Source organism: Erinaceus europaeus, chromosome 8 (assembly GCF_950295315.1).
Source record: "Erinaceus europaeus chromosome 8, mEriEur2.1, whole genome shotgun sequence".
NCBI lineage: Eukaryota > Metazoa > Chordata > Mammalia > Eulipotyphla > Erinaceidae > Erinaceus > Erinaceus europaeus.
In genome coordinates, this window is record NC_080169.1 from 106,854,365 (window position 1) to 106,882,142 (window position 27,778).

Genomic DNA, 27,778 nt, shown 5'->3' on the forward strand with positions numbered 1-27,778 from the left:
AGCTCTCTATCAGTAAGCCTGTACTGCACCAAAGTTGTCTTTCACTGCTGCTTCTTACCAAGGGCTCATGAACATGGCGCCAATTGGAAAGACCAGGAACAAAATGCACCAAACTGCACATATGTCTGTAAACTTGCACAGGGAGCACCATATCTCTTAAGGTATCAGTGAGCACAGTAGAGGGGTGGGGAATCCCGGTGGGAAACAAATCTCCCACATAGCCATTTAGAACCACTGGCACCAAGGTGCATGAGAGCACTGAGGCAGCAAAAAAGGGGTCCTCCCCTGCCACATGCTGAACAGTGAATGCATGGAGCTGCCTCTCTCACTCTGGTAAGCTAGAAAGGGATGTCTTTAAATGAGTGATCTTACCCATCTTGATGACAACAAGGAAGAAGAAAAGGGGGCTCAAATGCAAGCTAAAAGAGAAAAGTCCCAAGAAGTCAAGTCTCCCTTCAATAAAGAAGAGGTAAATATTCTTGGGGAATGAGCTCACCAGAAAGCATCAGGAAGCAGTGTCCCGTATCGTGTCAGATCTGATGACCTCAAAATGATAGCTTTGAATCCAGTGTTTTCCAAGCCACAATCCACTGAATGGTGCCTATTCATAGCATCTCAGAATGAAATGTGTCGATGGCACTTAAGGAAAAAAAAAAAAAATGAAAGAGGATAGAAAATTTCAGAGGTCATTTCAGGGCATAAATATTGTATCCTGAGGTCAATTGTCCTAGTTTTCTGAACAATTATTTATTTATTTACTTGTGAGAGAGAGAGAGAGAGCAGAGTATCACTCTGACAGATGAGAGTGCCAGGGAATGAACTCTTCATGTTTGAGAGTTCAATGTTTTATCAACTATGCCACCTCCTAGGCCTTGTAAATTGTTGTTCCCACTGTGGATCACAGGGGGAAAAAAAAAAAAAAAGGCTTGAAAAACACTGCTTCAGTCCATCTTTCCTGCTTTGTATTCTTCTAAATGCTATTATTTCTTTTCTTTGAGCCAACCTACTTTCATTTCTATCATGGAATACTTCCAACTGGCTTTGATTAATAATTTAACTATTCAAAGGAGCAACACCCCTTACACACACACACACACACACACACACAATGCATACACACACTGGTAGAAAATATGATGAACTGAAAATTATGTCTGATATTCAAAAAGCTAATTTGGGCACTGTTCTTCTGTATTGCATTTCTGAGTTGCACACACAAGCTGATGGCAGGGTGTTTAACTGTAGGTAAGTAACTGAGTCAGTGGTGCTCTGACATCAGAGAGCCTGACCTTGTTTGAACCACTGTGTTTATGCTAGCCTCAAGTAATCCAAAAATTGAGCCAACATTTAATAACATCAAAATACTTGAAAATGGTAAAGTTAAGTCATCAAAGGTAAGATAACTTGAATTACTTTACTTGTTGGACTGAACTGTAACTGTTAGTGCCAACTCAGACAGGCTTCTAGTTAGAAATGGGGGGGGGGGGGAGTCCACATTTATGAAATAGAGGGCCAGGTTAAATAGTTACTTTCTTTTTCTGTTTATTTATTTATTTATTGTTATCTGGGGTATTGCTGAGATTTGGTGCTGGCACTATGAACCCATTGTTCCCAGAAGCCTTTTTTTTTTTCTTTCTCCACCCCCTGTTTCTATTTTATTGGACAGGTTAGAGGAGGGAGAGAGAAAACACAGAGGAAGAAAGAAAGATAGACACCTATAGACCTGCTTCACCATTCCTGCAAGTGGGGGTTGGGGGGCTCAAACCTAGGTCCTTGCTCATGGTAATGTGTGTACTCAACCACCCAGTGAGCCACCACTTGGTCCCCAGAGAGGGTAATTATTTTCAATTAATTCAAGGCAGTTCTCTTTGTGGTTGTGCTCCATAAACCCTGCAATTTGACTCAAAATTTACTGTTGCTTCCATAAAATGGGGAACCCCCAGGCTCTGTCCTTAGATACTTTTTAAGTAGGTCTTAAAAAGTCAAGTCCATGATTTGGGGGATTCTATCCAATAATGATTAGCCAGGACCAGGGTAAATACTCTTCCTGCTTGCCCAGTGAGTACAGACTTCCTATTGGACAAGGACAGTCACCAGTGACCTCATCAGAGCTGCATGGCAGGCCAGAAGCTTCCTCCTCTTCCCTGTAGCTTCTCAGAACAAACCAGATGAAGGATTTGGAAAGGATCATCTAGTCCACCCCCCAGCCCCCACCCCGTATCTTAGGTAACTTAGGCCATGTAACAGTCTGTTGATAGCACTGGAATTAATGCTCTGCTTTCCTGACTTCCAAAGCCCTCAGAGGAATAGCAAATCAACAGCATCCCTGCTCAGTATGTCCAAAGGATATCCTAGGTATATACTCCCTGGAGAAAGATTAAAGACTTAACTAATTAAGGCAACAGAGTAGTGAATATCTGTTGTTATTCCATCAGAGTCCAAAGAAAACAAAGGACTATTGAAGTTTCATCAGTACAAAGATATTTATATCTATATCTATATCTATCTATATATATATACATATATATTTGGGAGGGTAACATACATTACATAGTAAACAGATTAGTAAAACATGTTCTTTTTTAACTTTTTATCTTTATTCATTTATTGGATAGAAATGCCAGAAATCAAAAGGGAAAGGGGTGATAGAGAGGAAGAGTGCTTCACCACTTACAAAGCTTTCCCCCTGCAAGTGGGGACCAGGAGCTCAAATCTGGGTCCTTGCACACTGTAACATGTGCGCTCAACCAGGTGTGCCACCACCCAGCCCCATAAAACATGTTCTTTAAGAGTCAGTGTTAAGGACACACAACTCTGGTGGTGGGAGCACTGTAGAATTATATCCTTATTAACTTATAATTTTGTAAATTACTAATAAAAAGTAAAAAAAAAATATGTAAAGTCAATGCTCAGCTGGAAAGGGTGATGATGAGGTAAGCAAAAGCCATCTGGATGAGACCAGCAATCCTGAAATCTCATTCCCTTCTTTTCCTCTCAAGGTTTCTTAGAACTTTAGTGCCCTGTTCATTTCTTTGTCTTGAAAAGAGCAATAGTGAACCTCATCAGTTTTCACACTCACATTCGAAGGAGTGAGATGGCATAGGCAAAGTATTCAGAAGCTCTTTACTTAACCGCCGATGAAACTGTGTGAATTCTGTTTGAAATGATCTGTTTCCTTTCCTGTGTGGGATGTAACACACCCCACTATTTGGAGTTGATGCCTGCTCTCATATCACCTTTCTCTGTTTCCCACAACAATCGCTTCCAAAGACAGAGTTATCATCTGCAATGGAAGTCATTGCGAACCTGAAATGTTTCCTACTCCAAAGTTGGTGGTTTAGATGATTCCAAATGTGGGACCTCAGAACTCTGAGTCATCCTCCCAAAGGCAAGGCTCTTATGTCTTCTGAAGACGTAAGACACCAAGTCACTCCTTGATAAACAGACTAGGGTTAGCTTCCTCTGCTGTCTGCCAGTGCTAGCTTGGCAGATTTGGCTAATTTTACAGGTCTCTTCTTCTTTCCTCTCAACACATCTGTGTCTTCACAGAAGCACCCCATCTGAGTGGAAGTCTGTCCAGGCAGCCTGGCCATTCTTCATCAAGGTCACACTATTAACTGCTTTTCCCAGCAGGAACTGCAAATAACCATTCTCCCATGGAGTTCCCGGAACATAATCGTTTCCAAACTGTAGTACCTCCAGCTGCTCTCCAAAATAAGATCTTGGTGAAATCAGGAGTGATTTTGACTTCCTAAAATTGTGATTTAGGTCTCTGCTCAGAAAGTGGAGGACTGTAGCTCACACTCTAGGAATTTCCTCTGGCCCCGTCTCCACCACATTATTCTCTGGTGGTTTGTTTTCATTTCTGAGTTTTCTGGCATCTTAACAATTCAGGGTCTGATTTGGTGATCACAACCAAAACCTAATACGAATTTTATTGTTATGTCTCTCTCACCCCACCCCCCATGTACTGTTGGTTAGATCAAAGATGAGAAGATTAAAAAATATAAAGAACCCAAAGAAGAAGTCAAGAGCTTCTTGGATGGAAAGAAGGGATTGACCGACGTAAAGTCACAGAATGGAGAATTCACAACCCACAAACTCAAGCACACTGAGAATACTTTCAGGTAAGAAACAGCGATGAGTTAACCTTGAGTGTGTTCACCTGGAGGATGGGGTTGTAGTCTCCTGTCCTGTGCCTGCAGACAGAAACATGCTAACAGGCAACATAGCTTTGTTGTGAGGTCACTGTCATTGTCTTGGAGACACTAAGTCTGCAGGCCAGGCTATCAATCACTAACAGAAGACCAGCAGTCACTGCTCAGACAAAGTTTAATCTGGTTTTTCCATTATGTAGCGAGGCAGATCATGTTTGGCACCCATGTTTGTATTCCCTGACTTCATGTGCTCATGTAGGATCAGTCTATTAGAAAACAGTATGCTGGGGGGTAGGGGAGAATATCATAGATTGATTCTCTAGATGGTTTAGCCAATTTCCTAAAAGACTTTCTCAATAGCAACAACAAGAATGGATTTTTCTAGTGACCAGAGGTGGCTCAGTGGGTAGAACAAAGTTCTGGGTTTGATCTCTGGCACGACATATACCAGTGATGCTCTGGTTCTCTTCCTTCTACCCCACCTCCATGGGCACACGCTCATAAATAAGTAAATAAATCTTTTTTTTTTTTAAGTGCATTTTCTGAAGGTTGTAGACATGTTTCGTAAACTAAGATTGCACTATGGCCAAATACTTGGGAAACATTAGGTTAAACTAAATCCATCAGATTTCTCTCCCTCAGTCTCTGAGAACCACTGATGTTGATTTGCTTTAGGCAACTCTCAGAGAAAGCCAGAGGGCATAGGAGGGCATAGGAGTAAAAGTTGTTCCTTTTAGTACAATTCACAACACTTTCTTAGATAACTATTATTTATCCTCCTCACCTCACTCCCACCATGTTGAAAATTTAAGTGAGTGACTTAGGACAAACAAGTCTATGTAAGTAACCTCTCACTTCTCTTCTCTATACATTAAAAACTGAGTTCTCTCATCAACCCCATAGAAAGACTTAGTTCCAAAGGTCTACCCTGGGCAATGCATGATATCTATACCCTCTTGCTACAACTTTGTTCCCTTTAATCACTGGTGCTAGATTCTAGTCATATTTTAGGGCTATTGGACCAAATATTTTAGAAAAACCCTGAATTCTGTACTGTAGGTTCCAATGAATAGTTCTTTTAGCAGACCATTCATTTCTATTTTTCTGAACACATCAAATTAAAAAAAAAAGTATCAAGAAGGTATTGTGGGGGGCTGGGCGGTGGCACACCTGGTTAAGCGCTCACATTACAGTGCACAAGGACCCAGATTCAAGCCCCAGGTCCCCACCTGCAGGGGGAAAGTTTCACAAGTGGTAAAGCAGGGCTTCAGGTATCTATCTCCCTCTCCCCTCTCAATTTCTCTCTGTCTTGTCAATAATAAATAAATAAATAATATTTTTAAAAAAAGAAGATATTGTGTAGAAGAAGGTGGATGTGCTCTTTACACAAAAGCTTTTATCCCATTTAGAAGGTTATAAGGCTACTAGAATGTTAATAGGAGGGGCCCAGCGGTGACCCACCTGGTTAAGCACATACATTACAGTACACAAGGACCGAGGTTCAAGCTCCTGGTCCCCATCTACAGGGAGAAAGCTTCATGAGTAGTGAAGCAAGGCTGCAGGTGTCTCTCTTTCTTTCTCCCTCTCTATCTCCCACTCTCTATCTCTCAGTTTCTCTCCATCTCTATTCAGTAATAAATAAATAAATATTTTCTTTTGAAAGCTTCTCTCCTTGGCTTCTTTTGGCATAAGTCAAGATAAACACTGGGCTCCTCTGGAGTATTAATAACTCCTGCTATTTTCCTTTAGGCTCATGTGCACAGCAACCCTCCTTTCCTTCCCGGGTTAGGTAAACATAGTTGCCCCCAAACAGTTTTTCAAAACTGAGTAAAAAACTAGTTACTTCTATTTAAAGGAGAAGCAAAGTTCATGAAATAACAGATGTACATAAAAAGTCTAAAGTAACTGAAGGAGTATGAAGGCAGCAGGGTACAGGGGCTACTTCTAATTGACAAGAAAGCAGATACAAAAATTTAAGGGTTTATTAATACTTTATTGAAAATCTAGAATTCAACTTGATTTGGGCTAGTAAGTTGAATCCAAAGAGTGTGTAGATGCCAGTAGTATATTGTGAAACTCTAGAACAAAGTCAGGACTAGGAAAAGTTTCAGTGCATATTACTTCACATGATTGTTTCATTACTTGTGTGTTTTATGGGTATGAGTAAATTTTTGTTAAGACATTTTGTTATGTTAGATTTCTTTTCTTTAAACCTGTCAGTCAAAAGACATTTGGTTAACAATTAGCAAACTTGCCAACCAGCTTCAGCTGAGACTCAAATTAATGATTAACACTTCCATTGTGTGGAAATCCACAGAGTAGCTACTTCAAAGAGAAAAGTTACAAGGATTGCCAAAAGGTCAAGTACTGAAAACCCTTCACTGTGACTCTTGCCTTAATTTTTCCATCTTTGGGCAAAAACAACAAAAGAAACAAACAAGCAAAACAAAATAAAACAAAACAGAAACAAGCTGCTACGATATTATTCAGTTTTGTTTAGCTTCTCTGGAAGAAATAAATAAATAAATAAAAATACTAAAAATAAAAACTCAATTTAATGAGGCATTATTGAGAAAACAGGTTATACCAAAGTTTTAATAGAAAGTACCCAATGGGTTTTTTTTTATATATATATATAACATAGGAATTGAAGAGTTTTCCCCACCCCTGATTTTAGGAAGTAATAAAAACAATATAAAACATTCACAGAAAGAAGTTTTTAAAAAGTTACCAGTAACATCTCTCAAATACTTCTTTGTATAAACCTTCAGCATAGATATGCACAGTTTGTATATATGTATAATTACATATTTTAAATTGATTTTCACATTATAATATTGGATCATAACTTTCTCTGCTAACAAGTATAAGTCTATAACTATATTAGAATAGCCTACCAGATATGTGTAACCATTTTCTAATGCTAGGCAGTGTTTGTCCAATATGGAGATAGTGACCCCTAGTGGAATCCAGTTCAAAGCAAAACTGGACAGACAGATGTATTTCAGCGCCTACCTCTGCTTTCTATGTCCAGTGCCTGCAATGCTCTTCTCTCCTCATCTATAATTATTCAATGACGGTCCAAATTAACCAGTAACTTAAGGCACAAAGCTACCTGCACCCCATGCTTTCCTCCTAAAAACAGCTGCTATTTCTAGGTGATGTGTTTGAGAAATGTACTATATAATCCCCAGGGGGCGCAAAGACTAGCCCACTCGGGTAAAAAGAATAAGTAGTGTTTGCTTATTTTTCCGTGATCTAGCCTGTCAAGTCAAACTCTTGCATTTCATCTCCACTCTCAGCCGCCCCAGCGGGAAAGCCAACGAGGCCAAGGAGGCAGAGGAAGCCGGCAAGCGCCTGGAGGAGCTCCGTCGCCGCCGCGGGGAAACAGAGAGTGAAGAATTTGAGAAACTCAAACAGAAGCAGCAAGAGGCGGCCTTGGAGCTGGAAGAACTGAAGAAGAAGAGGGAGGAGCGAAGGAAGGTGCTGGAGGAGGAAGAACAGAAGCGGAAGCAGGAAGAAGCAGAAAGAAAAGTCAGAGAGGAGGTGAGAAGGGCGCCACCCGCTAGATATGTCTGGTACTGCAAAGCAGATCATGGTTCAGTGACCCTCCTAACACAAAGAAAAAGGAAACTTTCTTCCAGGTAAAATGCTGTTGCTCTTTTGAAGATGGACTCTTTCAAATATGTTGCAAGAGTTATAAGCTTACTATGTGTTCAGCATGGTTTCAAAACCTTTTTGTGGGGCCAGGCGGCGGTGCACCTGGTTAAGCGCACACATTACAAAACCTTTTTGCATATCAGTTTACACAAACTAGACAAAAATATTGTCTGAGAAGATGGTGTCAGAGTAGAGAAAAGAGCTAGAAAGTTGGATTAGTTAGAAATTAGCTCCCAATCTTGAAAAAAAATCTATGAATAAAATTAACTGTTTACCCCATCTGTTGTAATTAAAAAATAAAAAGACCCTTGGGGGGCGGGTGGTAGCGCAATGGGTTAAGCATACATGGAGCCTTTAAGCACAAGGACCAGTTGGAGCTCAAGGCTGAAGGATCCCGATTCAAGCCCCCAGTTCCCCATGAAGCAGGTCTGCAGGTGTTTGTTTCTCTTTCTCTCCCCTTCTCTGTTTTCCCCTCCTCTCTCAATTTCTCTTTGTCCTATCCAACAACAATGACAGCAGTAACAACAACAATAATAACTGCAACAAATATAAACAACAAGGACAAAAAAAAGGGGGGGGGGGAAATAGCCTCCAGGAGTAGTGGATTCTTAGTGCAGGTATTGAGCCCCAGCAATAACACTGAAGACAAAAGGTGGGGGGGTAGAATTCTTAAAATAAAAAATAAAATAAATAAAAAGACTGCGGCATGATGACAGCTAGCTTTGGTTTAGAACAATCAAGGTTGGCCCACACAGGTTTAAGACAGACAGAACAATATATTTTAGGTACAGCAAGATAGGCAATGATCAGCAGAGGTAAGACTAGGCTAGGCCTATGAATCCATCAGTTAGTTACCAAAACTTCAGCTCCACGCATTCAGTCTCTCCTGTGGAAGAGCAGCATGGTGGGTCTGCCCTGGAAGTCAGGAGAGTGGAATGCAGGAACAGAAAGAGCCTCTTCTGCCTGGCACACACTTAAGTTCCATCCTTATGTCAGCCTCACATCAGCCCATCTGCTAATTAGATCCAATTTATCAGTTGTATGCTAACTGTATCACAACACCCATCCACCTGACCCAGGGCCCATATATATTTATATTTAGCGCAGGAGTCTGACTCCCTGTCAGTCTGACTTTGCACTTTATTGTCACAGTTGGGAACGGACCAGTCTTCCTTGAGTGGCAGAATAGGATGGTCCAGCCTCCCTTCAGAGAGTAGGGCAGTTCCCACCATTGCTACTTTATAGTGAGAACAAGGTTCTGGAAAGGCCCACAAGAGGGCTTGTGATGCTGTTCCTAATGGAAGTGAACACTGATGGTGGAGAGAGGGATCTATTTGAGGTCTAGGCCCATCATATTTGGGGGGGGGGGGAATCCAAAGATTCCCTGACTAGAGCCCCAGATGATGAAGTGGTGTGATATTGACCAAAAAGGCCATTAGTAAGTGAGCCGGTCTCTTGAATTTATCCAGCCTTTGTAGTCCTATATCTGATGACCTTAGACTTTCTCCTAGCTGTTAAAGCTTTGAGTGTCATTATTTATACCCAACCAGAATTAGGTTGGGGGTGGAGGGGGGGTCTGTCTTCTTTGGGCCTTTCTGCTAGATTATTAAACTAATTTGGCCAATGTCTGATTGATTAGAGAATTTTTAAAAAATATTTATTTATTCCCTTTTGTTGCCCTTGTTGTTTTATTGTTGTAGTTATTGTTGTTGTTGTTATTGATGTCACCGTTGTTGGATAGGACAGAGAGAAATGGGGAGAGGAGGGGAAGACAGGGGAAGAGATAGACACACCTGCAGACCTGCTTCTGGGGCTCAAACCAGGATCCTTACACTGGTCCTTAGGCTTTGCACCACATGCGCTTAACCCACTGCGCTACTGCCCGACTCCCTTGATTAGAGAATTTGTGATGCCTTCTTTAGTCACTTCAACTATGATCCCTGGCTTGTTATGTCTAAGTAATTATGGAGGGCTATTAAGCACTTTTACTTTGAGTTATGTAATTGCCCCTTGTGAAGCGTCTACTCTATCCAGTTTGAAAACTTCAAAAAGCTACACAAGTTGAGAAAATCATTCAGAGGAGATGTGAAATTTGATCAGAGCTCTAAAGTTTTATCCATGAGGGAGGATACAAGGGAGAGTGTTCTAGATGGGAAAAGAGGGCCTGGATGGGGTTAATGAAACAGATTGTAAACATATGTGTTTTCACCACTACAGTGCAAAATCATTTCATCTTTGTCAAGTTGAGTCGAGAACAATCACACAGTTATCCATCATACAACCTGACGAATACAATAGTGCAGATTTCCATACCCTTGCATGTTACCTCATCTCTTCACAACTCTCCCAGGAAATAGATAGAAGGAATATTTCTTCTGCATGTGGATAAATGTTAGTGTCATAAAAAATGACAGAATGGTGAGTAGCAGACTACGTGCTGTCTAGACAAAGCAGTCTACAAGAGTTGCCTCTTTCAGTTCTCATCACAGTCTTCTCCAATGGCTGCTATTACTATCCCCACTTTACAAATGACAAAAACTTAGGCACAGAACAGGTAAATGTTCTAGCCAATGTTACAGAGTTGGGATGTGGAAATGCCACAGTGTGAACAAGGCAGGTGGACTCAAGAACTCAATCTTTTTTTTTCTCTCACAAGGGTTGTCTCTGGGGCTCAGTGCCTGCACAAGGTATCCACCACTGCTAGTGGCCATTTTTTCCTTTTTTTTTTAAATCCCTATTTTGATAGGACAGAGAAAAATTGGGAGAAAAGGGGGAGATAGATAGATAGATAGATGATAGATAGATAGGCAGGCCAACTTGCAATACTTGTTTCAGAAGCATCCCCCTACAGATGGGGAACAGAAATTCAAACCCAGGTGCTTGCACATGGTAACATTTGTGCCTAATCAGGTGCACCACTGTCCAGCCCCAGACTCAACTTCTAATGATCATTCTTTTTTTTTTCTTCACAGTTTTATTTTTTTAATTCCAGGCTCTTAAAAATAACGTAAGACATTTTCTGATAATCTTTCTCCCCATATTTCCTTTCTTTTTTTTTATTTAAGAAAGGATTAATTAACAAAACCATAGGGTAGGAGGGGTACAATTCCCACCACCCAATCTCCATTTCCCGCCCCCTCCCCTGATAGCTTTCCCATTCTCTATCCCTCTGGGAGCATGGACCCAGGGTCATTGTGGGTTGCAGAAGGTAGAAGGTCTGGCTTCTGTAATTGCTTCCCCGCTGAACATGGGCATTTGACTGGTGGGTCCATACTCCCAGTCTGCCTCTCTCTTTCCCTAGTAGGGTGTGTCTCTGGGGAAGCGGAGCTCCAGGACACATTGGTGGGGTCTTCAGTCTAGGGAAGCCTGGCCGGCATCCTGATGACATCTGGAACCTGGTGATTGAAAAGAGAGTTAACATACGAAGCCAAACAAATTGTTGAGCAATCATAGACCCAAAGCTTGGAATAGTGGAGAGGAAGTGTTAGGGGGGTACTCACTGCAAACTCTAGTGTACTTCTGCTTTCAGGTATATATTTTGCAGCAGTTTACAGATACATGTGAACATATGCTCTCTCTTACAGAAACTGGTGTATATCTAGGTTTTGCTAATGATCATTCTTGAGACCAGGTAACATTCAGTCTAGAACCTGGATCTTCTTCCTCATAGACTCATGGTTTTCCCCAACAGCACTTCTTTCTTTCTTTCTTTCTTTCTTTCTTTCTTTCTTTCTTTCTTTATTTATTTATTTATTTATTTCCTTTTTATTTTTACTTAAAGCTGATGATGATGCCCTTTCTGTTATTTCTCTTTTAGGAAGAAAAAAGGAGGCTAAAGGAAGAGATTGAAAGGCGGAGGGCTGAAGCTGCCGAGAAGCGTCAGAAGATGCCAGAAGACAGCTTATCAGATGACAAGAAACCTTTCAAATGTTTCACTCCTAAAGGTTCATCTCTCAAGGTACTTTTTCCTGGAAATATTCTTGTAACAACTCTGATATAAAAATGACAGAACCTTGATTTTAACTCCTTGTCTGACAATTGATTTTCTGAAGCTCTGGCATCAATTTGATTTGTTTCTTCTTTCAGCTTTTCCTTGTTTTTCCACAGTGAAAAGTAGAGAAAGTGGAGATAGATGTAGCTGCTACTTACCCACTAAGCTGCTCTGGTACCCACTAAAATGTCACTGGATGATTATCTCTAGATTGCACTGGCCCATGCTACCCAAGTATCTTTTTCATTGCTTTGAGAAATTGCAAATGGAAACATTTAGAGTTTATAAGATGGATAATGAATTATATAAAGAGTTTAGTGGGGGCTGCGTGGTGGCACACCGGGTTAAGTGCACATGGCAAAGTTCAGGATCCCAGTTCCGAGCCCCCAGGTCTCCACCTGCAGGGGGTCACTTCACAGGCGGTGAGGCAGGTCTTCAGAAAGACACCTGTCTGTCTTTCTTTTTTTTTTCTTCTTTTATTAATTTTTTTATTATTTATTTTCCCTTTTGTTGCCCTTGTTGCTTTATTGTTGGTGTCGTCATTGTTGGATAGGACAGAGAGGAATAGAGAGAGGAGAGGAAGACAGAGAGGGGGAGAGAAAGATAGACACCTGCAGACCTGCTTCACCACCTGTGAAGCGATGCCCTTGCAGGTGGGGAGCTGGAGACTCACCGAGATCCTTATGCTGGTCCTTGTACTTCGCGCCAAGTGCGCTTAACCTGCTGACTACCGCCTGTGTGTGTCTTTCTTTCTTTTTTTTTTTTTTAATTTTTTATTATTTATTTATTCCATTTTGTTGTCTTTGTTGTTATTGATGTCATCATTGTAGGATAGAACAGAGAGAAATGGAGAGAGGAGGGATAGACAGAGAGGAAGAGAGAAAGACAGGCACCTACAGACGTGCTTCACCGCCTGTGAAGTGACTCCCTTACAGGTGGGGAGCCGGGGGCTCGAACCGGGGGCTCGAACCGGGATCCATACGCTGCTTCTTGAGCTTTGCACTATGTGCGTTTAACCCGCTGTGCTACCGCCCGACTCCCTCGTGTGTGTTTTTCTTTCCTCCTCTTGGTCTTCCTCTCCTCCCTCTATTTATCTCTGTCCTATCAAACAACAACAATAACAATAACAACAAAATGGAAAAAATGGTCCCCGCTCTCCTCCTGCAGGGAGGAAGCTTCACAAGCGGTGAAGCAGGTCTGCAGGTGCCTTTCTCCCTCTTTTTTTTTTTTTTAAAGAGTTTAGCTATTGGTTGAGAGAGATAGCACAATGGTTATGCCAAAAGACTTCCATGCCTGAGTAATTCTGATACAGATTTATATTAGCTCAGCAGTGTTTTAGTCTATTAACATGTAGTTTTTAATCTGCCTCTAGGACACCATCTTTCTATATGGACTTTATACTCTGCCATTATGTCTTTCATCTCCTGAGTCTCATTATCAAATGCCTTTGTATAGTTTACCTCTAACAGAGTTGTTATGCACAACTCCTTCTCACACTGTTTATGAACTGATACTAACTGGACACTTATTTTTAATTCCTAGATAGAAGAGAGAGCAGAATTTTTGACTAAGTCTGTGCAGAAAAGGTAAGTGGCTGATTCTTCAGTGGAAGGTCATTTTTCAGTGGAAACACATCAAACATTATACGTATAAGAAGATTCTCTCTCGTGTTTACATGCCTCTGTGTGTGTGTGTGTGTGTGTGTGTGTGTGTGTGTGTGTGTGTGTGTGTGTATTTATTTTCTTAGCAGTGGTGTCAAATCAACTCATCAAGCAGCTGTGGTCTCCAAGATTGACAGCAGACTGGAGCAGTATACCAGTGCAATTGAGGTGAGAGATGATCCCTTAGTGAGGGGCCATGGAAACACTTAGGATAATTCTTCTTCTTCTAGCGTTTGCCCTTCTTCCGTAGCCAGTCAACAGTGTCAGGTTGAAAGCTATCAGGAGCTGCTTGTTGCTGGCTTTGAAAGTGACTGGGATCCATGTGGATTCAGTCGGCTAGGAAGGATCGTCAGTTTCCCCAAGAATGGGTACTCATGGGACGCACCACGAGAAGGTCGATCCAATGCATCCCAATTAGGATAATTAAGACCAATGGACACATTAGTGTGTTACATTATCGGTAATGCTTTACTATACTTTAACAGATCAAAGAGAAGAAAAATACAGAAAAAATTAATAGTTTACTACTTTCAGCCTGAGGATTCTTTAATGAAGATATTGTTGTCTCAATATGTAAGCTAATTAGTATATATTTATATTATGTATATGCTTATAGGCATGTATATGTATATTTTCATTAATTCCTTGTGAATTTTTCTTTAAAATCTCCTTATAAATTTGAGTAATCTTCTTGTTTATATAAACTTTTATTATCAACTAAAAGAAGTCATGAAAATTTATATAGGGATGATACAATTGACATGAGTTTTATCATCAACAATTTAAATGCTTAAAGAGTCTAGGGAGCTGAGTGATGGCACACATAGTACTTAATACAAGGATCCACACAGCATCCAGGTTCAAGTCCCCAGCTCCCCACGTGTAGGAAGGACACTTCACAAGCAGTGAAGCATGTCTGCAGGTGTCTGTCTTTCTCTTTCCCTCTCTATCTCCCCCTCCTCTCTCAATTTCTCTCTGTCCTATCCAATAAAATGGAAAAAAAATTGTTGCCAGGAGCAGTAGATTGGTAGTGCTGACACCAAGTCCTAGCAATAACCCTGGGGCCAAAAAAAAAAAAAATATATATATATATATATATATATTATAGTTTTATGTTTCTGTTTATATCAACTGTTTTTCCATTCAGTTGGCCTATGAATTCTACCTTTAAAAAATGTGCATTTCCAAGTAACATGGCACTGAGAAGGAATGTTATCTTTGATCAAATGTGATTGTTTTTTCTCTTTTGTGTAGACGTAGCTCACTGGTTTTAGCCTTCTATATCAGAACACCTGCTGTAAAGTAATTAGATCAGTTGATTTGACTTTCTCTTCTCTTTTGTACTGCAGAGTGGAAATAACTATAAAACAGTTCACAAACGACAAGAGGGAATAAGAGAGAGGTCTGAGTGACATCTCAAATAAGCAGCCAAGTCCTAATACTCTAGAAGTCATTCTCACAAGTTCAAGTGTCCGCTAAAAGATACTTCTTTTCCAAAGCAGAATTGATTACAGTTCTCAGAAAATTAATGAAGCCATGACAGTGACATTACAGAGTCTGAAGAAACTGCTTATACTGGGTCACCATTAGTGTCACTTATCCTGACTGACCACCTGGACAACATAGGCCACAAAGCAAGACTCAGACAGAAATGACACAAATCTAGACATGATCAATGCTACCACTTGAAATATGTTTCTAACGCACACCTTTTTCCCTGCATCCATTATTCCTTCTTCCAGTATGTTCTCCATGTTATCTCATTTTTCAGTCTTTTAGGGCTTCCCTGGTTTATGTATATGCTGTTAATTTTGCATGCAATGGCATTTGCTCCTTTGTTTCACTTAACATCTTCCAAGCTATCCAGATCTAGGTCTAAATGGAACTTTCTTGGAATATTTCCTCCATTAAGTATAATTCTTTCATTGTGCTCTTTTGGCATGCTTTATAGCATGAAGCTATCTTTCATAGCATTTAACACGATGTGAAATAAATTCTTGTGTGGATAATCACTATCGGTCTCCCCTATGAAAATGTAACCCTGTTAAAATGCAGCTGAAAGAGCAGAGTGTCTGGAGTCACCCTTATATCCCTGGAGTCTAATATGTACTACGCATACAGAAGGTATCTATCTGCTATCCTGATGAAATGTAGCAGAATGTCTCCTTAACAGTCACTAATGCTCTAATCAAAAGCCTGTTTTGCTTTTGAAAGAATCCTCTGATATAGACCTATGGCTATTTTGAGTACTGATGTCAGCATGTAGCTTTAGAACAGAAATCAAGACTCTCACTTTTGGTGAAAGTGTTTACATAGTGGAAATGTTTATATAGTGAAACTTTTCAAACCACCATGTCAAGGAAGACAAACTCACTGTAATTATACAAGAACAAATTGACCTGCATTAATTCTAAATCTAACCCACCCGATCCAGGGAACAAAATCTGCAAGACCTACGAAGCCAGCAGCCTCAGATCTTCCTGTTCCCGCCGAAGGTGTACGCAATATCAAAAGCATGTGGGAGAAAGGGAATGTGTTTTCATCCCCCACCGCTTCAGGCACACCAAACAGGGTGTGTTATTTCAGTCTTTCAGAGTGTGTGTGTGTGTGTGTGTGTGTGTGTGTGTGTGTGTGTGTGTGTGTATGTGTGTGTATGTGTGTATGTATGTGTGTGTATGTGTGTGAGTGTGTGTGTGTATGTGTGTATGTGTGTGTATGTGTGTATGTATGTGTGTGTATGTATGTGTGTGTGAGTGTATGTGTGTATGTGTGTGTATGTGTGTATGTGTTTGTATGTGTGTATGTGTGTGTATGTGTGTATGTATGTGTGTGTATGTGTGTGTATGTGTGTATGTATGTGTGTGTATGTATGTGTGTGTGAGTGTGTGTGTGTATGTGTGTGTATGTGTGTGTATGTGTGTGTATGTATGTGTGTATGTGTGTATGTATGTGTGTATGTATGTGTGTGTATGTGTGTGTATGTGTGTGTATGTGTGTGTATGTGTGTATGTATGTGTGTATGTGTGTATGTGTGTGTATGTATGTGTGTGTGAGTGTGTGTGTGTATGTGTGTGTGTGTGTGTGTATGTGTGTGTGTATGTGTGTATGTGTGTATGTGTGTGTATGTGTGTGTATGTATGTGTGTGTGAGTGTGTGTGTGTATGTGTGTGTATGTGTGTGTATGTATGTGTGTGTGAGTGTGTGTGTATGTGTGTGTATGTGTGTGTATGTGTGTGTATGTATGTGTGTATGTGTGTATGTGTGTGTATGTGTGTGTATGTGTGTGTATGTGTGTATGTGTGTGTGTGTGTATGTGTGTGTGTGTATGTGTGTGTGTGTGTGTGAGTGTGTGTGAGTGTGTGTGTGTGTGTGTGTGAGTGTGTGTGAGTGTGTGTGTGTGTGTGTGTGAGTGTGTGTGTGTGTGTGTGTGTGTGTGTGTGTGAGTGTGTGTGTGTGTGTGTGTGTGTGTGTGTGTGTGAGTGTGTGTGAGTGTGTGTGTGTGTGTGTGTGTGTGAGTGTGTGTGTGTGTGTGTGTGTGTGTGTGTGTGTGTGTGTGTGTGCGCACGCGCCCACAGCTGAGAAATAAACTTGGGGCCTCCTTCATGCACGTTACTGCTGAGTGGTCTCCCCCACCCAGTGTTTCTTCATTTTACATACTCAAAAGAAAAATGGAGGTAGGTAACTAGTGCTGAAATCTGTACTGTAAACCATTAATCTCTCAGTAATAAATAAGTCAGTAAGTAAATACAAAATCCCCACAAAATAAAAAACATAAAGTACAAAAATTAAAAAAAAAAAAAATCCAACCTCCAAGATCATAAAATAAAGGGATTTGGAGATTCCTCACCTTAGTATGCATGAGACTGAGTTAGAGTCCTGACACAATATGGAAAACTCCTTGAACGGTGGAGCAATTGGTACAATTTCCCGTCTTGCTATGATAGGAGTCTACAAAACAGTCTCACCCCCAGCTTAGGTCCTTTCCCACCATTATGCCCCAGGACCTGAAATCCTTCCCAACCTTCCCAACCTCCTCCTGACTTCCTTCTCCAGAGTCATTTGCCTTGGTGAAATACACCTAACTAGTCCACGTTTTGCTTTCACTTTGTGTCTTCCCTTTCTGTTCTTATTTCATAAATTCTGTCCATGACTGAAGTTATCTCATACTCATACTCATCCTTCTTTTTCTGGCTTATCTCACTTGATTCCTTTAAACTCTATCCAAAATAGGTAAAGAAGGCACTTCATTTTTAATAGCTGAGTAATATTCCATTGTGTGTATATTACTACAACTTTCTCAGCTACTCATCTATTGCTGGACACTTGGGTTGCTTCTAAGTTTGGACTATTACAAATTGTGCTGCTATGAACATAGGTATACACAGATTTCTTTGGGTGGATGTGCTTGTTTCCTTAGGATATTTCTCCAAGAGAGGAATTGCTGGGCCATAGGATAGGTTCATTTCTGTACAGGAATTGGACCAACTTATAGTCCCACCAGCAGCAGTGCAGGAGGGTTCCTTTACCCCTACAATTTCTCCAACATTTGTTAAGACTATTTTTTCTGATATATGACATTCTCATAGGAACTAAATGGTATTTCATTGCTGTATTTGTTTGCATTTCTCTGATAGTCAGTGACTTGGAGCATTTCTTCATATATCTGTTGGCCCCTTGGATCTCTTCTTTGGTAAATGTTCTGTCCATATCCCTTACCCACTTTTGGATAGAGTTGTTTATTGTTGTGGTTTTATTTGTTGTTTCTGAGCTCGGTGACTCTGTGTATATTTTAGTTATTAACCTTTTGTCTGACATATGTCATAAAAAGATCTCCCATTCTATAAGGAGTCTCTCTATTTGGGTAGTGGTTTCTTTTTCCATGCAGAAGCTTTTCAATTTGATGTAGTCCCATTGGTTTATTTTTATTTCTGTTTCCATGGGAATATATTTGAGTCATTGAAGATACCTGTAAAACTGAGATTGAAAAGAATTCTGCAAGTGTTTTCCTCTAAACTATTCATGGTTTCTGGTATGGGGGGGATTAAATGGAGAAGAGTCTTTTCAACAAATGATATTGAGAAAGTTGAGTTGAAACATGCAGAGAAATTAAACTGGATGAGTTCATCTCACCATTCACAGAAGTAAACTCCAAATGTTCTTGTTGCATTCTAACGTTTTATTGGAGAAACAACAGTTGACAGGACAGTTGTCAGCACATGGGTACAATCTCTCATGTCCCCAAGGTAGGTATCTGCTCACCATTCCCACCACCTACCCACCCACTCCCATCTCCTCATCACCCAGAATCCTTTACTGCAAAACACCATACCCACTCCAGGCTTCACCTAGTGTTTTTTTTTCCTTTCTTGTTGAAAATAATATTGTTTAGTAATAAAAGCAACAAAAAGAGGTAACTCTTAATTTTTCTTGCAATAACTACAAAAAACAAACTCAGAATGTGTTCATAAGACTAGTCTCTGCTCTAAACTCTGGCCCCAGCTTCTAAATAAGGTTCCTCAGATTAATCATCACCCCTTGGAAATGGGGTAGAGTGAGGTGTAAGGGAAATAAAATAAGATGGCATAGTCTTCCAATATCCAGCTTATTTGGTTCAAGATGTGAAAATGATGAATGGTTGGTGTTAAGTGAGGCTTAATATGTCAAGAAATCATAGTATTTGGAAACTGCTTCTAATATTTCTGTCCAGGTAAAGGTACTTCCTTTAATATGCTGGATGATTGGCTCTTTATAGGAAACTGCTGGCTTGAAGGTGGGGGTCTCCAGCCGCATCAACGAATGGTTAACCAAAACCCCAGATGGTAACAAGTCACCAGCTCCCAAACCTTCAGTAAGTGACTTCCGGTTTTTCTGAGTTTCTTTGACTTTTCAGCTTCCAAGCTGCGGAGGGAAGCAGACACACCATCCATTAGCTCAGGACTGATAGCTCTTCTTCCTGTTGTTTTTTTTTAAAAAAGGAGACTTTGGGAGTCGGGCTGTAGCACAGCGGGCTAAGTGCAGATGGCGCAAAGCGCAAGGATTGGCAGAAGGATCCCGGTTCGAGCCCCAGCTCCCCACCTGCAGGGGAGGTGAAGCAGGTCTGCAGGTGTCTATCTTTCACTCCCCCTCTCTGTCTTCCCCTCCTCTCTCCATTTCTCTCTGTCCTATCCACCAACGATGACAATAATAATAACTACAACAATAAAACAACAAGGGCAACAAAAGGGAATTTTTTTTTTTTAAAGAAAGGAGACTTTGATAAAACCGTAGGATAAGAGAGGTACAACTCCACACAATTTCCACCACCACCAGATCTCCATATCCCATCCCCTCCCCTGATAGCTTTCTTTTTTTTTAACCCTCTGGGAGTATGGACCCAAGGTCATTGTGGGATGCAGAAGGTGGAAGGTCTGGCTTCTGTAATTGCTTCCCCTCTGAACATGGGCGTTGACAGGTCAGTCCATACTCCCAGCCTGCCTCTCTCTTTCCCTAGTGGGGTGGGGCTCTGGGGAATCAGACCTCCAGGACACATTGGTGGGGTTGTCTGTCCAGGGAAGTCTGGTCAGCATCATGCTGGCATCTGGAACCTGGTGGCTAAAAAAGAGAGTTAACATACAAAGCCAAACAAATTGTTGAACAAAGATCTTCTATTTTTAGTTGAATAATAAAAAAAAAAAGGGAGGATTCACAGTTGGAGAAAACTGTTTAGAGCAGCTACCTCATAAATCCCCTAAGTGCAAAATGCAACCAAATTGTCTCTCTACTCCAGGGCAGTAATTCACCAGAAGGCTGAGACAATTCAAATTGAGCCTCTTCACTGATGTGTTTTGTTTAGCGTCTATACTCTTTATTACTACTAGGAATTTGAAAGTGAAATTGTCAGACTTTTTGAGTCACTTATAAATCAAAAGCACCTCTATACATATTCCAAAAGAAAATAAATGTGTGTATTGGCATTTTTGACCCCATATTTTCTCATTTGCCTAAGTTCTATAGCTGAATCCAAAATATGGGTATTAGGTAGTTGTTAGAAATAACTGCTATAATTTTATTGTCAGCACCTCCAAAGGAAAGCCATTTTTTAAAAAAATCATAAGACTGGGAACTATAAAAACTAGTTGTGAATGTTATTTTTGGAAATGTAATATTTTCTTATGACATGCAGCTATCTTACTATAAAAACATTTAACCTTGAGGCCAGGTGGTGGCGCACCTGGTCGAGTGCACGTTACAGTGTGCAAGGTCCTGGGTTTGAACCCCCAGTCCCCACCTGCAGGGGCAAAACAGGGGAAGCAGTGTTGCAGGTGTCTCTCTGTCTCCTTATCTCTCTGTCTCCCCCCTTCCTCTCAATTTCTGGCTGTTTCTATCAAATAAAGATTAAAAAAAAAACATAAAAATATTTAACCTTTTCACTGAATGATACCTGCCTTACACTAATCATTATAATGAAGAAATGTTATGAAATCCCCTGCTCCATATTAAGTGAGTTTTCTCTGATAAATTTGCTTTTTTTTTAATATTTATTTATTCCCGTTTGTTCCTCTTGTTGTTTTATTGTTGTAGTTATTATTGTTGTTGTTATTGATGTCTTTGTTGTTGGATAGGACAGAGAGAAATGGAGAGAGGAGGGGAAGACAGAGGGGGAGAGAAAGACACCTGCAGACCTGCTTCACCGCCTGTGAAGTGACTCCCCTGCAGGTGGGGTGCCGGGGTTCGAACCGGGATCCTTATGCCGGTCCTTGCGCTTTGCGCCACCTGTGCTTAACCCGCTGCGCTACCGCCCGACTCCCGATAAATTTGCTTTTTATAATTTTGTTGGTGCCTGAGAAAGAGAGGTAGATAGATTCAACTGTCAAAACTACTCAACTTTCCAAATCCCAAGGTCTTTGTGCTACTGAACATTTTATTGCATCTACTGGCCTCCTGTTTCATCCCAGTGGCAGTAAAGGTTTTCCAATTTACAAAGACAAAATAAAATTGAGAGTTCTTTTTACACATGTTGCAATGTACAAGGACCCAGTTCTAGAAAAACCCAGACCCCACCTGCAGGGAGGAAGGTAAAGGTAAATGGCAAAGCAGTGCTGCGGGTGTCTCTGCTTCTCTCCCTCTCTATCACCCCTCCTCTCTTGATTTCTATCTCCCTCTCTTTTTTCTTTTACATTTTAATGTTGTTGTTGTTGTTGTTGTTTTTATTAAGCTAACAAAGTAGCTTTTCATCTGTAAAAGAGACCAAAAAAACAAAGATCCCTTTATATCTGCCTTTTGCATGACCATGTAAGTTTGTGCTCTGCAGACCCTGAGGGCCAACAACTGGGCCCCCATTGACCCTTATCCATCACATGGCAGAATCCAAATGAACCCAGAATGACAAGAAGGAACCTCCTACATACTGGAGGGTAAAAGAAAAATAGTTCTGAAGTGTAGAAAGGAGCAGAAGCATCCTGAAAATGCAAGTAAAACAATATAAAGCCAAAAATTCTCAACTGGCAAAAAGAAGTCTAGGAATCTAGCTTTTTTTTTTAAGCATTTATTTATTTATTCCCTTTTGTTGCCCTTGTTGTTTTTATTGTTGTAGTCATTGTGGGATAGGACAGAGAGAAATGGAGAGAGGAGGGGAAGACAGAGGAAGAGAAAGATAGACACCTGCAGACCTGCTTCACCGCCTGTGAAGGTGACTCCCCTGCAGGTGGGGAGCTGGGGGGCTCAAACCAGGATCCTTACACTGGTCCTCCACGCTTTGTGCCACGTGTGCTTAACCCGCTGCGCTACCGCCTGACTCCCTGGAATCTAGCTTTTAAAGATAGCCAGGCAAGAATCTTGTCCAGGGGTCTGCACCCCACTGGCCTGCAGCTAAGCCCTGTACTGTTTTTCCTACATCTGGTCCTTTTCTTTTTCTTTTCTCTTCTTTCTTTATTATTTATTTATTTATTTTGTCTCCAGGATTATCACTGGGGCTTGGTGCCTGCTGCACTACTAATCCACTGCTCCTGGTGGCTTTTTTTTTTTTTAATAGGATAGAGAGAAATTGAGGGAAGGAGGGAGATATCAAGGGAGAGAAAAAGAGATACCTACAGACCTGCTTCACCGCTTGTGAAGCATCCCCCCCCCCCACAGATGGGAAATGGGAAACAAGGCTCAAACCCAAATCCTGTGAACATCTTTGAGTTAACCGGGTTCACCAAGCCCAGCTTCCACATTTCATTCTTAATAATTCAGACACATTTTTGAGGTGTGGTGGCATGCACTGCTTAATGTGTTAATTCTTTTTTAAAATATATTTTATTTGGGATAGAGATAGAAATGGAAATGGAAGGGAGAAAGAAAGAGAGAGAGACTGGCAGCACTACTTCACCACTCATAAAGCTCCCCCCCACCCCAGAAGGTGGGAGCCCGGAAGCTTGTATGTGGGTCCTTGCATGTGGTAAAGTGTGCTCTCAACTGTGTATACGGGCCCTGTCTTTTTTCTTAATACCAAGCTTCTTTAGGCATTTGTGTTCCCAGCATGGCCTTTCATGCCAGGTGTCTGAGTTTGACAACCTTGAAATTCTGGTCAGATGTCAGAGTCTTACTTAAAGAAGACAACAAATAGGAAGCCTTATTAGAGTTGGGACAATGGGTGAGATCGGAAAGTCTGGGTTTTTGTTTGCAGAAGATGTATAGTATGTGGCTCTGAAGGAACAATCAGAGGAAAGTTATTTTACCAAAACGGCCCTCATCCAGTGAAACCCTAAGCAAAAAAAGGAAGGAGTAAGGCAAAGAAAGCTCATTCAACCCTGAACATCACTGAAGAAGAAAACTGTCCTCTCCTGCTAGTTCTGCAGTCATTTTCATACGCACTGTAAATTAAAAGTACTCGAGATAGTCTGGAAAATACATATGAATCAAGATCCCTGAAAGTTAACTTTTTAAAAACTAAACATTGATTTCAACCAGATTCATTTTTAGGGCATCTCCTGCCATTTGTGGATGAAACTTATAGGAACTTCTGGGCAATTTTGCAACTGAAATTTAGTTCTGAGTGTGTCTGTCTTACCTGGTGTGCTTATTCTTTGCGTCTACAAAACATGTGAACAATAGCAATGAAAATGCTAATTTGTCTTTCTTTTTGTTTAAAAAAAAGAAAGAAAGAAAGAAAGAAAGCCGAACAATGTCTTTCTCAGCTGCACTCTCTTCTTCATTCTTTGATCTCTGCTTGACTGGAAACCTGGTTCTCCTGCCTCCATCTCTCCCTCTTCCTCCGGAGTGGGTCTTTCTCTAAAATGTAGTCTGGTCAGGTAATTCCATTTCTGTTTCCCCCCTTTGATTTAAAAATGCCAACTTATCAATTTGGAAAGATTCCTAGTCAAGATTTAAGAAAAATGGGACATTCGTGGGAAAGAGAAAATATTTGTCTTGTATGAAATGAGCAAATAAAGTAGTAATAGTCACCTTTCCAGAGCTTCCATTAGTATGTTCCTAATTATAGTCTCCAAATTGTTAAAACAGTATTCCAGACAATTTGGCAGCTCCTACTTACATTGGCAAATGCAGTGGAACTCTTAAAAACAATCTGATTTGTTGCTTACTGGTTCCAAGTTAAATAGGTGTAACTCTAATAGAATATCAGGAATTCATGCCACAATGGAAATCCAGATATCCAGAAAGATTAAGGCAAATCTGAAATGCCTCACATGGTACCATTTAACCAGTGCATATTAACCACTGAGATCTCAATACTATCTATCAAAAATATGTCCATTCAGATTAGTGTTCATGAATATATGCAATTGTTATTAACTTAGGCTTCCTAATGAGAAGCATGTTTGCCAAAATAAATGTTACTATTTCAGTAAAGCACATTTATTTTCTGCGAACTCCCTTTTGCCAAATACTAATGTAAGCAAGTGCTGGAAGAAAAGTAAATGGGAAAAGAAATTTGAATCCTTATCCAAGTCAAATTAGTTATGAGGTCATAAATAATCAGGACTCTCTATTATTGATCATATTTTAGTATTTTCTTCCCAAGATTTCCTCATATGTCACCAACTGTCACTTTCTCTTATGGATCTAATTTGTGGTAAATATTTACTTTCATAGGCTAGTTCTACTTACACACTTTTCAGTTACTTACTTGTCCCTCAGGAAACACAAAATGATTTTGTTCTGAGGAAAATACAATTAGAAAGGTGTTTTGGTTTGGACTGCTCGGGAGCAGACATTAAGATGGTGACTGAGAGTGATGTACTTGGAAAACAAAGCATGGTGGAAGTGAGATGGGGAAAAATGTATTAAGAATGTTTTGGAAAGTTACCACATGGGCATTGAGATGACCACCAGGAAACCCAGAAGCTGCCATGAAAACACATGTTTTGCCATTACTTTGTCAGAGACATGAGCTGAGATATATCCTTGCGCCAGAACTCTTAAGTAGGCACTGGAAGATGCTCCTTAGGGTGTCAGCCCTCTAAACCTCTGGCCTGTCTCCTAGTGGGCAGTGTTGGCATTTGGGAAGCAGCCCCGTGTGCACTGAAGTCATAAAGACTAAAAGACAAGGGGCGTGGAAAGAAAGCCGCCTGCAGGCAAGGAGGTGCTTATCCAGCCCCAAAGGAGTTTATTAAATCTGTTCACTTCAGATAACACAGGAAGTAACAAATTGGCCACACTGCTTGATGGATACTGATGTTTCTTAAAAAAAAAAAAAAAAGTTACATAGTTGTGTTATGAGTCCAAGCATTTAAACAGGCTTATTTCTGTAAATACAAGCAGCAACAACAACAACAACAAAAAAAGAGGCTACATAATATTAATTCAGCTGATATTCCAATCTTAGTGATCAATGAAAAGCCCTTGCTGTTGATGTATAAGACCTTGATGATGTTTGGGACCTAGTTGCTGCATAGTCCTAGTCCATCCTCACGTCCTAACACAGGTCAGGTTCTAGACAAAACCAACAACAGCTAATGAACCTTTACCCCCATCCATTGTGAATCCCTAGGAGAAGAGTATCATGTAAGAATCTGATTCAGTCAAATGTGGTTTATTTAGACCTGGTCAGAAGATAAAATTTGGTCACCAATCCATTTATCTTTCTGCTTTCTTTTCATTAGGATTTGAGGCCAGGAGATGTATCTGGCAAGAGGAACCTCTGGGAAAAGCAATCTGTGGATAAGGTCACCTCGCCCACTAAGGTAATCACCTAAGAGCATTGATATGTTATGGGCTCTTTTCCCACTGTGGCTCATTCGATGATATGCCCAGAGGCAAATGAGACATCTCAATGATTGCCAGCAGTTTCTAATTAACCTGCACACAGTACAGTGAAAGGTGAAGTTCATGGAGTTGTTAGCTTTGCAGGTTTGTAAGTCCTACAGCATAGTCTAAATCCATGGGATGGATCCCAGTAAGGCATTCTGGAAACACCATAGTGGTGAGAATAAAGTTACACAAAACTTGCTACCCTGTGAAAGAAAGCTAAGGGATGCTTGAATTTCTCTCTTTTTATTTCTCCTCCTCCCTTATTTATTTGTTTGTTTGTTTTTTGCTTTCAGATCTTGACACATTTTTATTTTTCACTATTTTTAAAATCACATGTATGAATATCTCTAATCAAATCAGAAAAGTTTTTTTTTTTCTAATTGAGGGGACTGATGGTTTACAATAAATACATGATACATGGGCAAAAATTCCTTGATTTTCTGTAAAATACTGTCACCCCCATCCCAAGTCCTCCTCCACCATTGTGTGCCACGACCTCAAAGCCCTCTCTCCTCCCCCTGCAGAGTCTTTTGCTAAACCCATTCCAACTTCTACTTTGTGTTTCCCCTTTCTGTTCTTATTCTCAACTCAGAAAAGCTTTTAAGGATGAAGAAAAGCTTAGTTTCAGAGTAGTAGATATAGGTTTTCTATAATTTTAATTTTAATTTGAAATTAAATTGCAAATTAAACTTTTATCAGCAGCAACCCACACTTAGAGTTTTTTAATTTGATTTATTTATAAAATAAAAATTAGAAAATATCAACAAATCCTTAGGATAAGAGGGGTAAATGTCCACACATTTCCCACCACCAGAATCCCATATCACATTCCCTCCACTGGTAGCTTTCTTATTCTTTATCTCTCTGGGAGTATGGACCCAGGATTGTTATGGGGTGCAGAAGGTGGAAGGTCTGGCTTCTGTAATTGCTTCTCTGCTGAACATGGGCATTGGCAGCTCAAGTCATACTCCCTACCTCTCTCTCTTTTTCCTAGTGAGGTAAGGCTCTGGGTTCCAGAGTACATTGGTGAGGTCGTTTGCCCAGAGGAGTCAGGTTGGCATCATGGTAGCATCTGCAACTTGGTATCTGAAAAAGCATAGAAATATAAAGAAGAACAAATTGTTTAATAATCTGGAAGCCAAAGGCAAGATATAGCAGATGAGAGTTGGGGGTGTCCATTTTGAAAAAAGTAGCTCCATTTTAGGTATATTCCAAGGGGCCCATGACTTTACTAATTTTTGCCTGAGCCCGACAGCTAACATGCAGGTGGGCCAAAGGTATTGTCTGGGGAGATGGTGTCAGAGTTGGAAATAGGACATGAAAGCTGGATCAAGAAAGAGAGTAGCTCCCAAATCTGGGAAATGTATATAAATACCATTAATTGTAAACCTCACTGACTTGATTTGGGGCCTAGATTCAGTGCAGGAGCCTGTGTAACCTCTGCATCTCTGTAGGTCTGAGCTCACAGTCTGTGGTCATAGCTAGGAATGAACATTCTAGGCTGCACCCATTGCCAGACCCATCTTCCTCAAGTGGTAGAGGATTTTGGTCTAACCTCCCTTCCAAGAATGGAGCAGTCCCTACCACCGTTATGGTATAGTCCATTATGTTGTTCCTGATGGAGATGACCAGTGACAGTGGAGAGAGGTATCTGTTAGAAGTCTAAGCCCATCATGGCTGTGTTGGAATCCCAGGATTCCCTGAGTAGGGCCCGGAGGATGAGGTGGCCTGTTAGTAAGCCATCATTAAAGTATGCCAGTCTCTTGCCCTTATTGACTTGGATGGTGTTAGTATACACTTAGAATTTTTTTTATTACTATTGTTTTGTTAGGAAAATACTGATTTAGCAGACAATTATTGTCTAGGTACAGTTTCTTATCTTTTCATGATAGAGGTCTGTACACCCCTCCCACCACCAATTTAGTTCCTCCTCCAGCATTGTGCATTGGATCCCCAAGGCCCTCTCAAAACACATACACACACACACACACACACACACACACACGTGGCCTTGTTGCAATATTCCATGTCTAGTCCAAATACTAACAGAAAAACACAGAGTAAAACTTGGAATTCTC

At 40.6% G+C, this 27,778-nt stretch overlaps 1 protein-coding gene across 11 annotated transcripts in view; it reads left to right on the top strand.

Moving 5' to 3' along the window:
- Window positions 1-27,778, top strand: part of CALD1 (caldesmon 1) — a 235,695-nt gene that overhangs the window by 201,924 nt on the left and 5,993 nt on the right. For 6 of the 11 annotated variants that reach the window (XM_060196620.1, XM_060196621.1, XM_060196619.1 and 3 more), the window contains 9 exons: window positions 392-469; window positions 3,982-4,127; window positions 7,460-7,703; window positions 11,635-11,775; window positions 13,351-13,394; window positions 13,556-13,637; window positions 15,904-16,041; window positions 19,222-19,317; window positions 25,553-25,633. In XM_060196620.1, the coding sequence (XP_060052603.1) occupies window positions 392-469; window positions 3,982-4,127; window positions 7,460-7,703; window positions 11,635-11,775; window positions 13,351-13,394; window positions 13,556-13,637; window positions 15,904-16,041; window positions 19,222-19,317; window positions 25,553-25,633 (1,050 nt within the window). The remainder of the gene's footprint in view (window positions 1-391; window positions 470-3,981; window positions 4,128-7,459; window positions 7,704-11,634; window positions 11,776-13,350; window positions 13,395-13,555; window positions 13,638-15,903; window positions 16,042-19,221; window positions 19,318-25,552; window positions 25,634-27,778) is intronic. The other 5 variants (XM_060196626.1, XM_060196627.1, XM_060196628.1 and 2 more) reach the window with 3 other exon arrangements.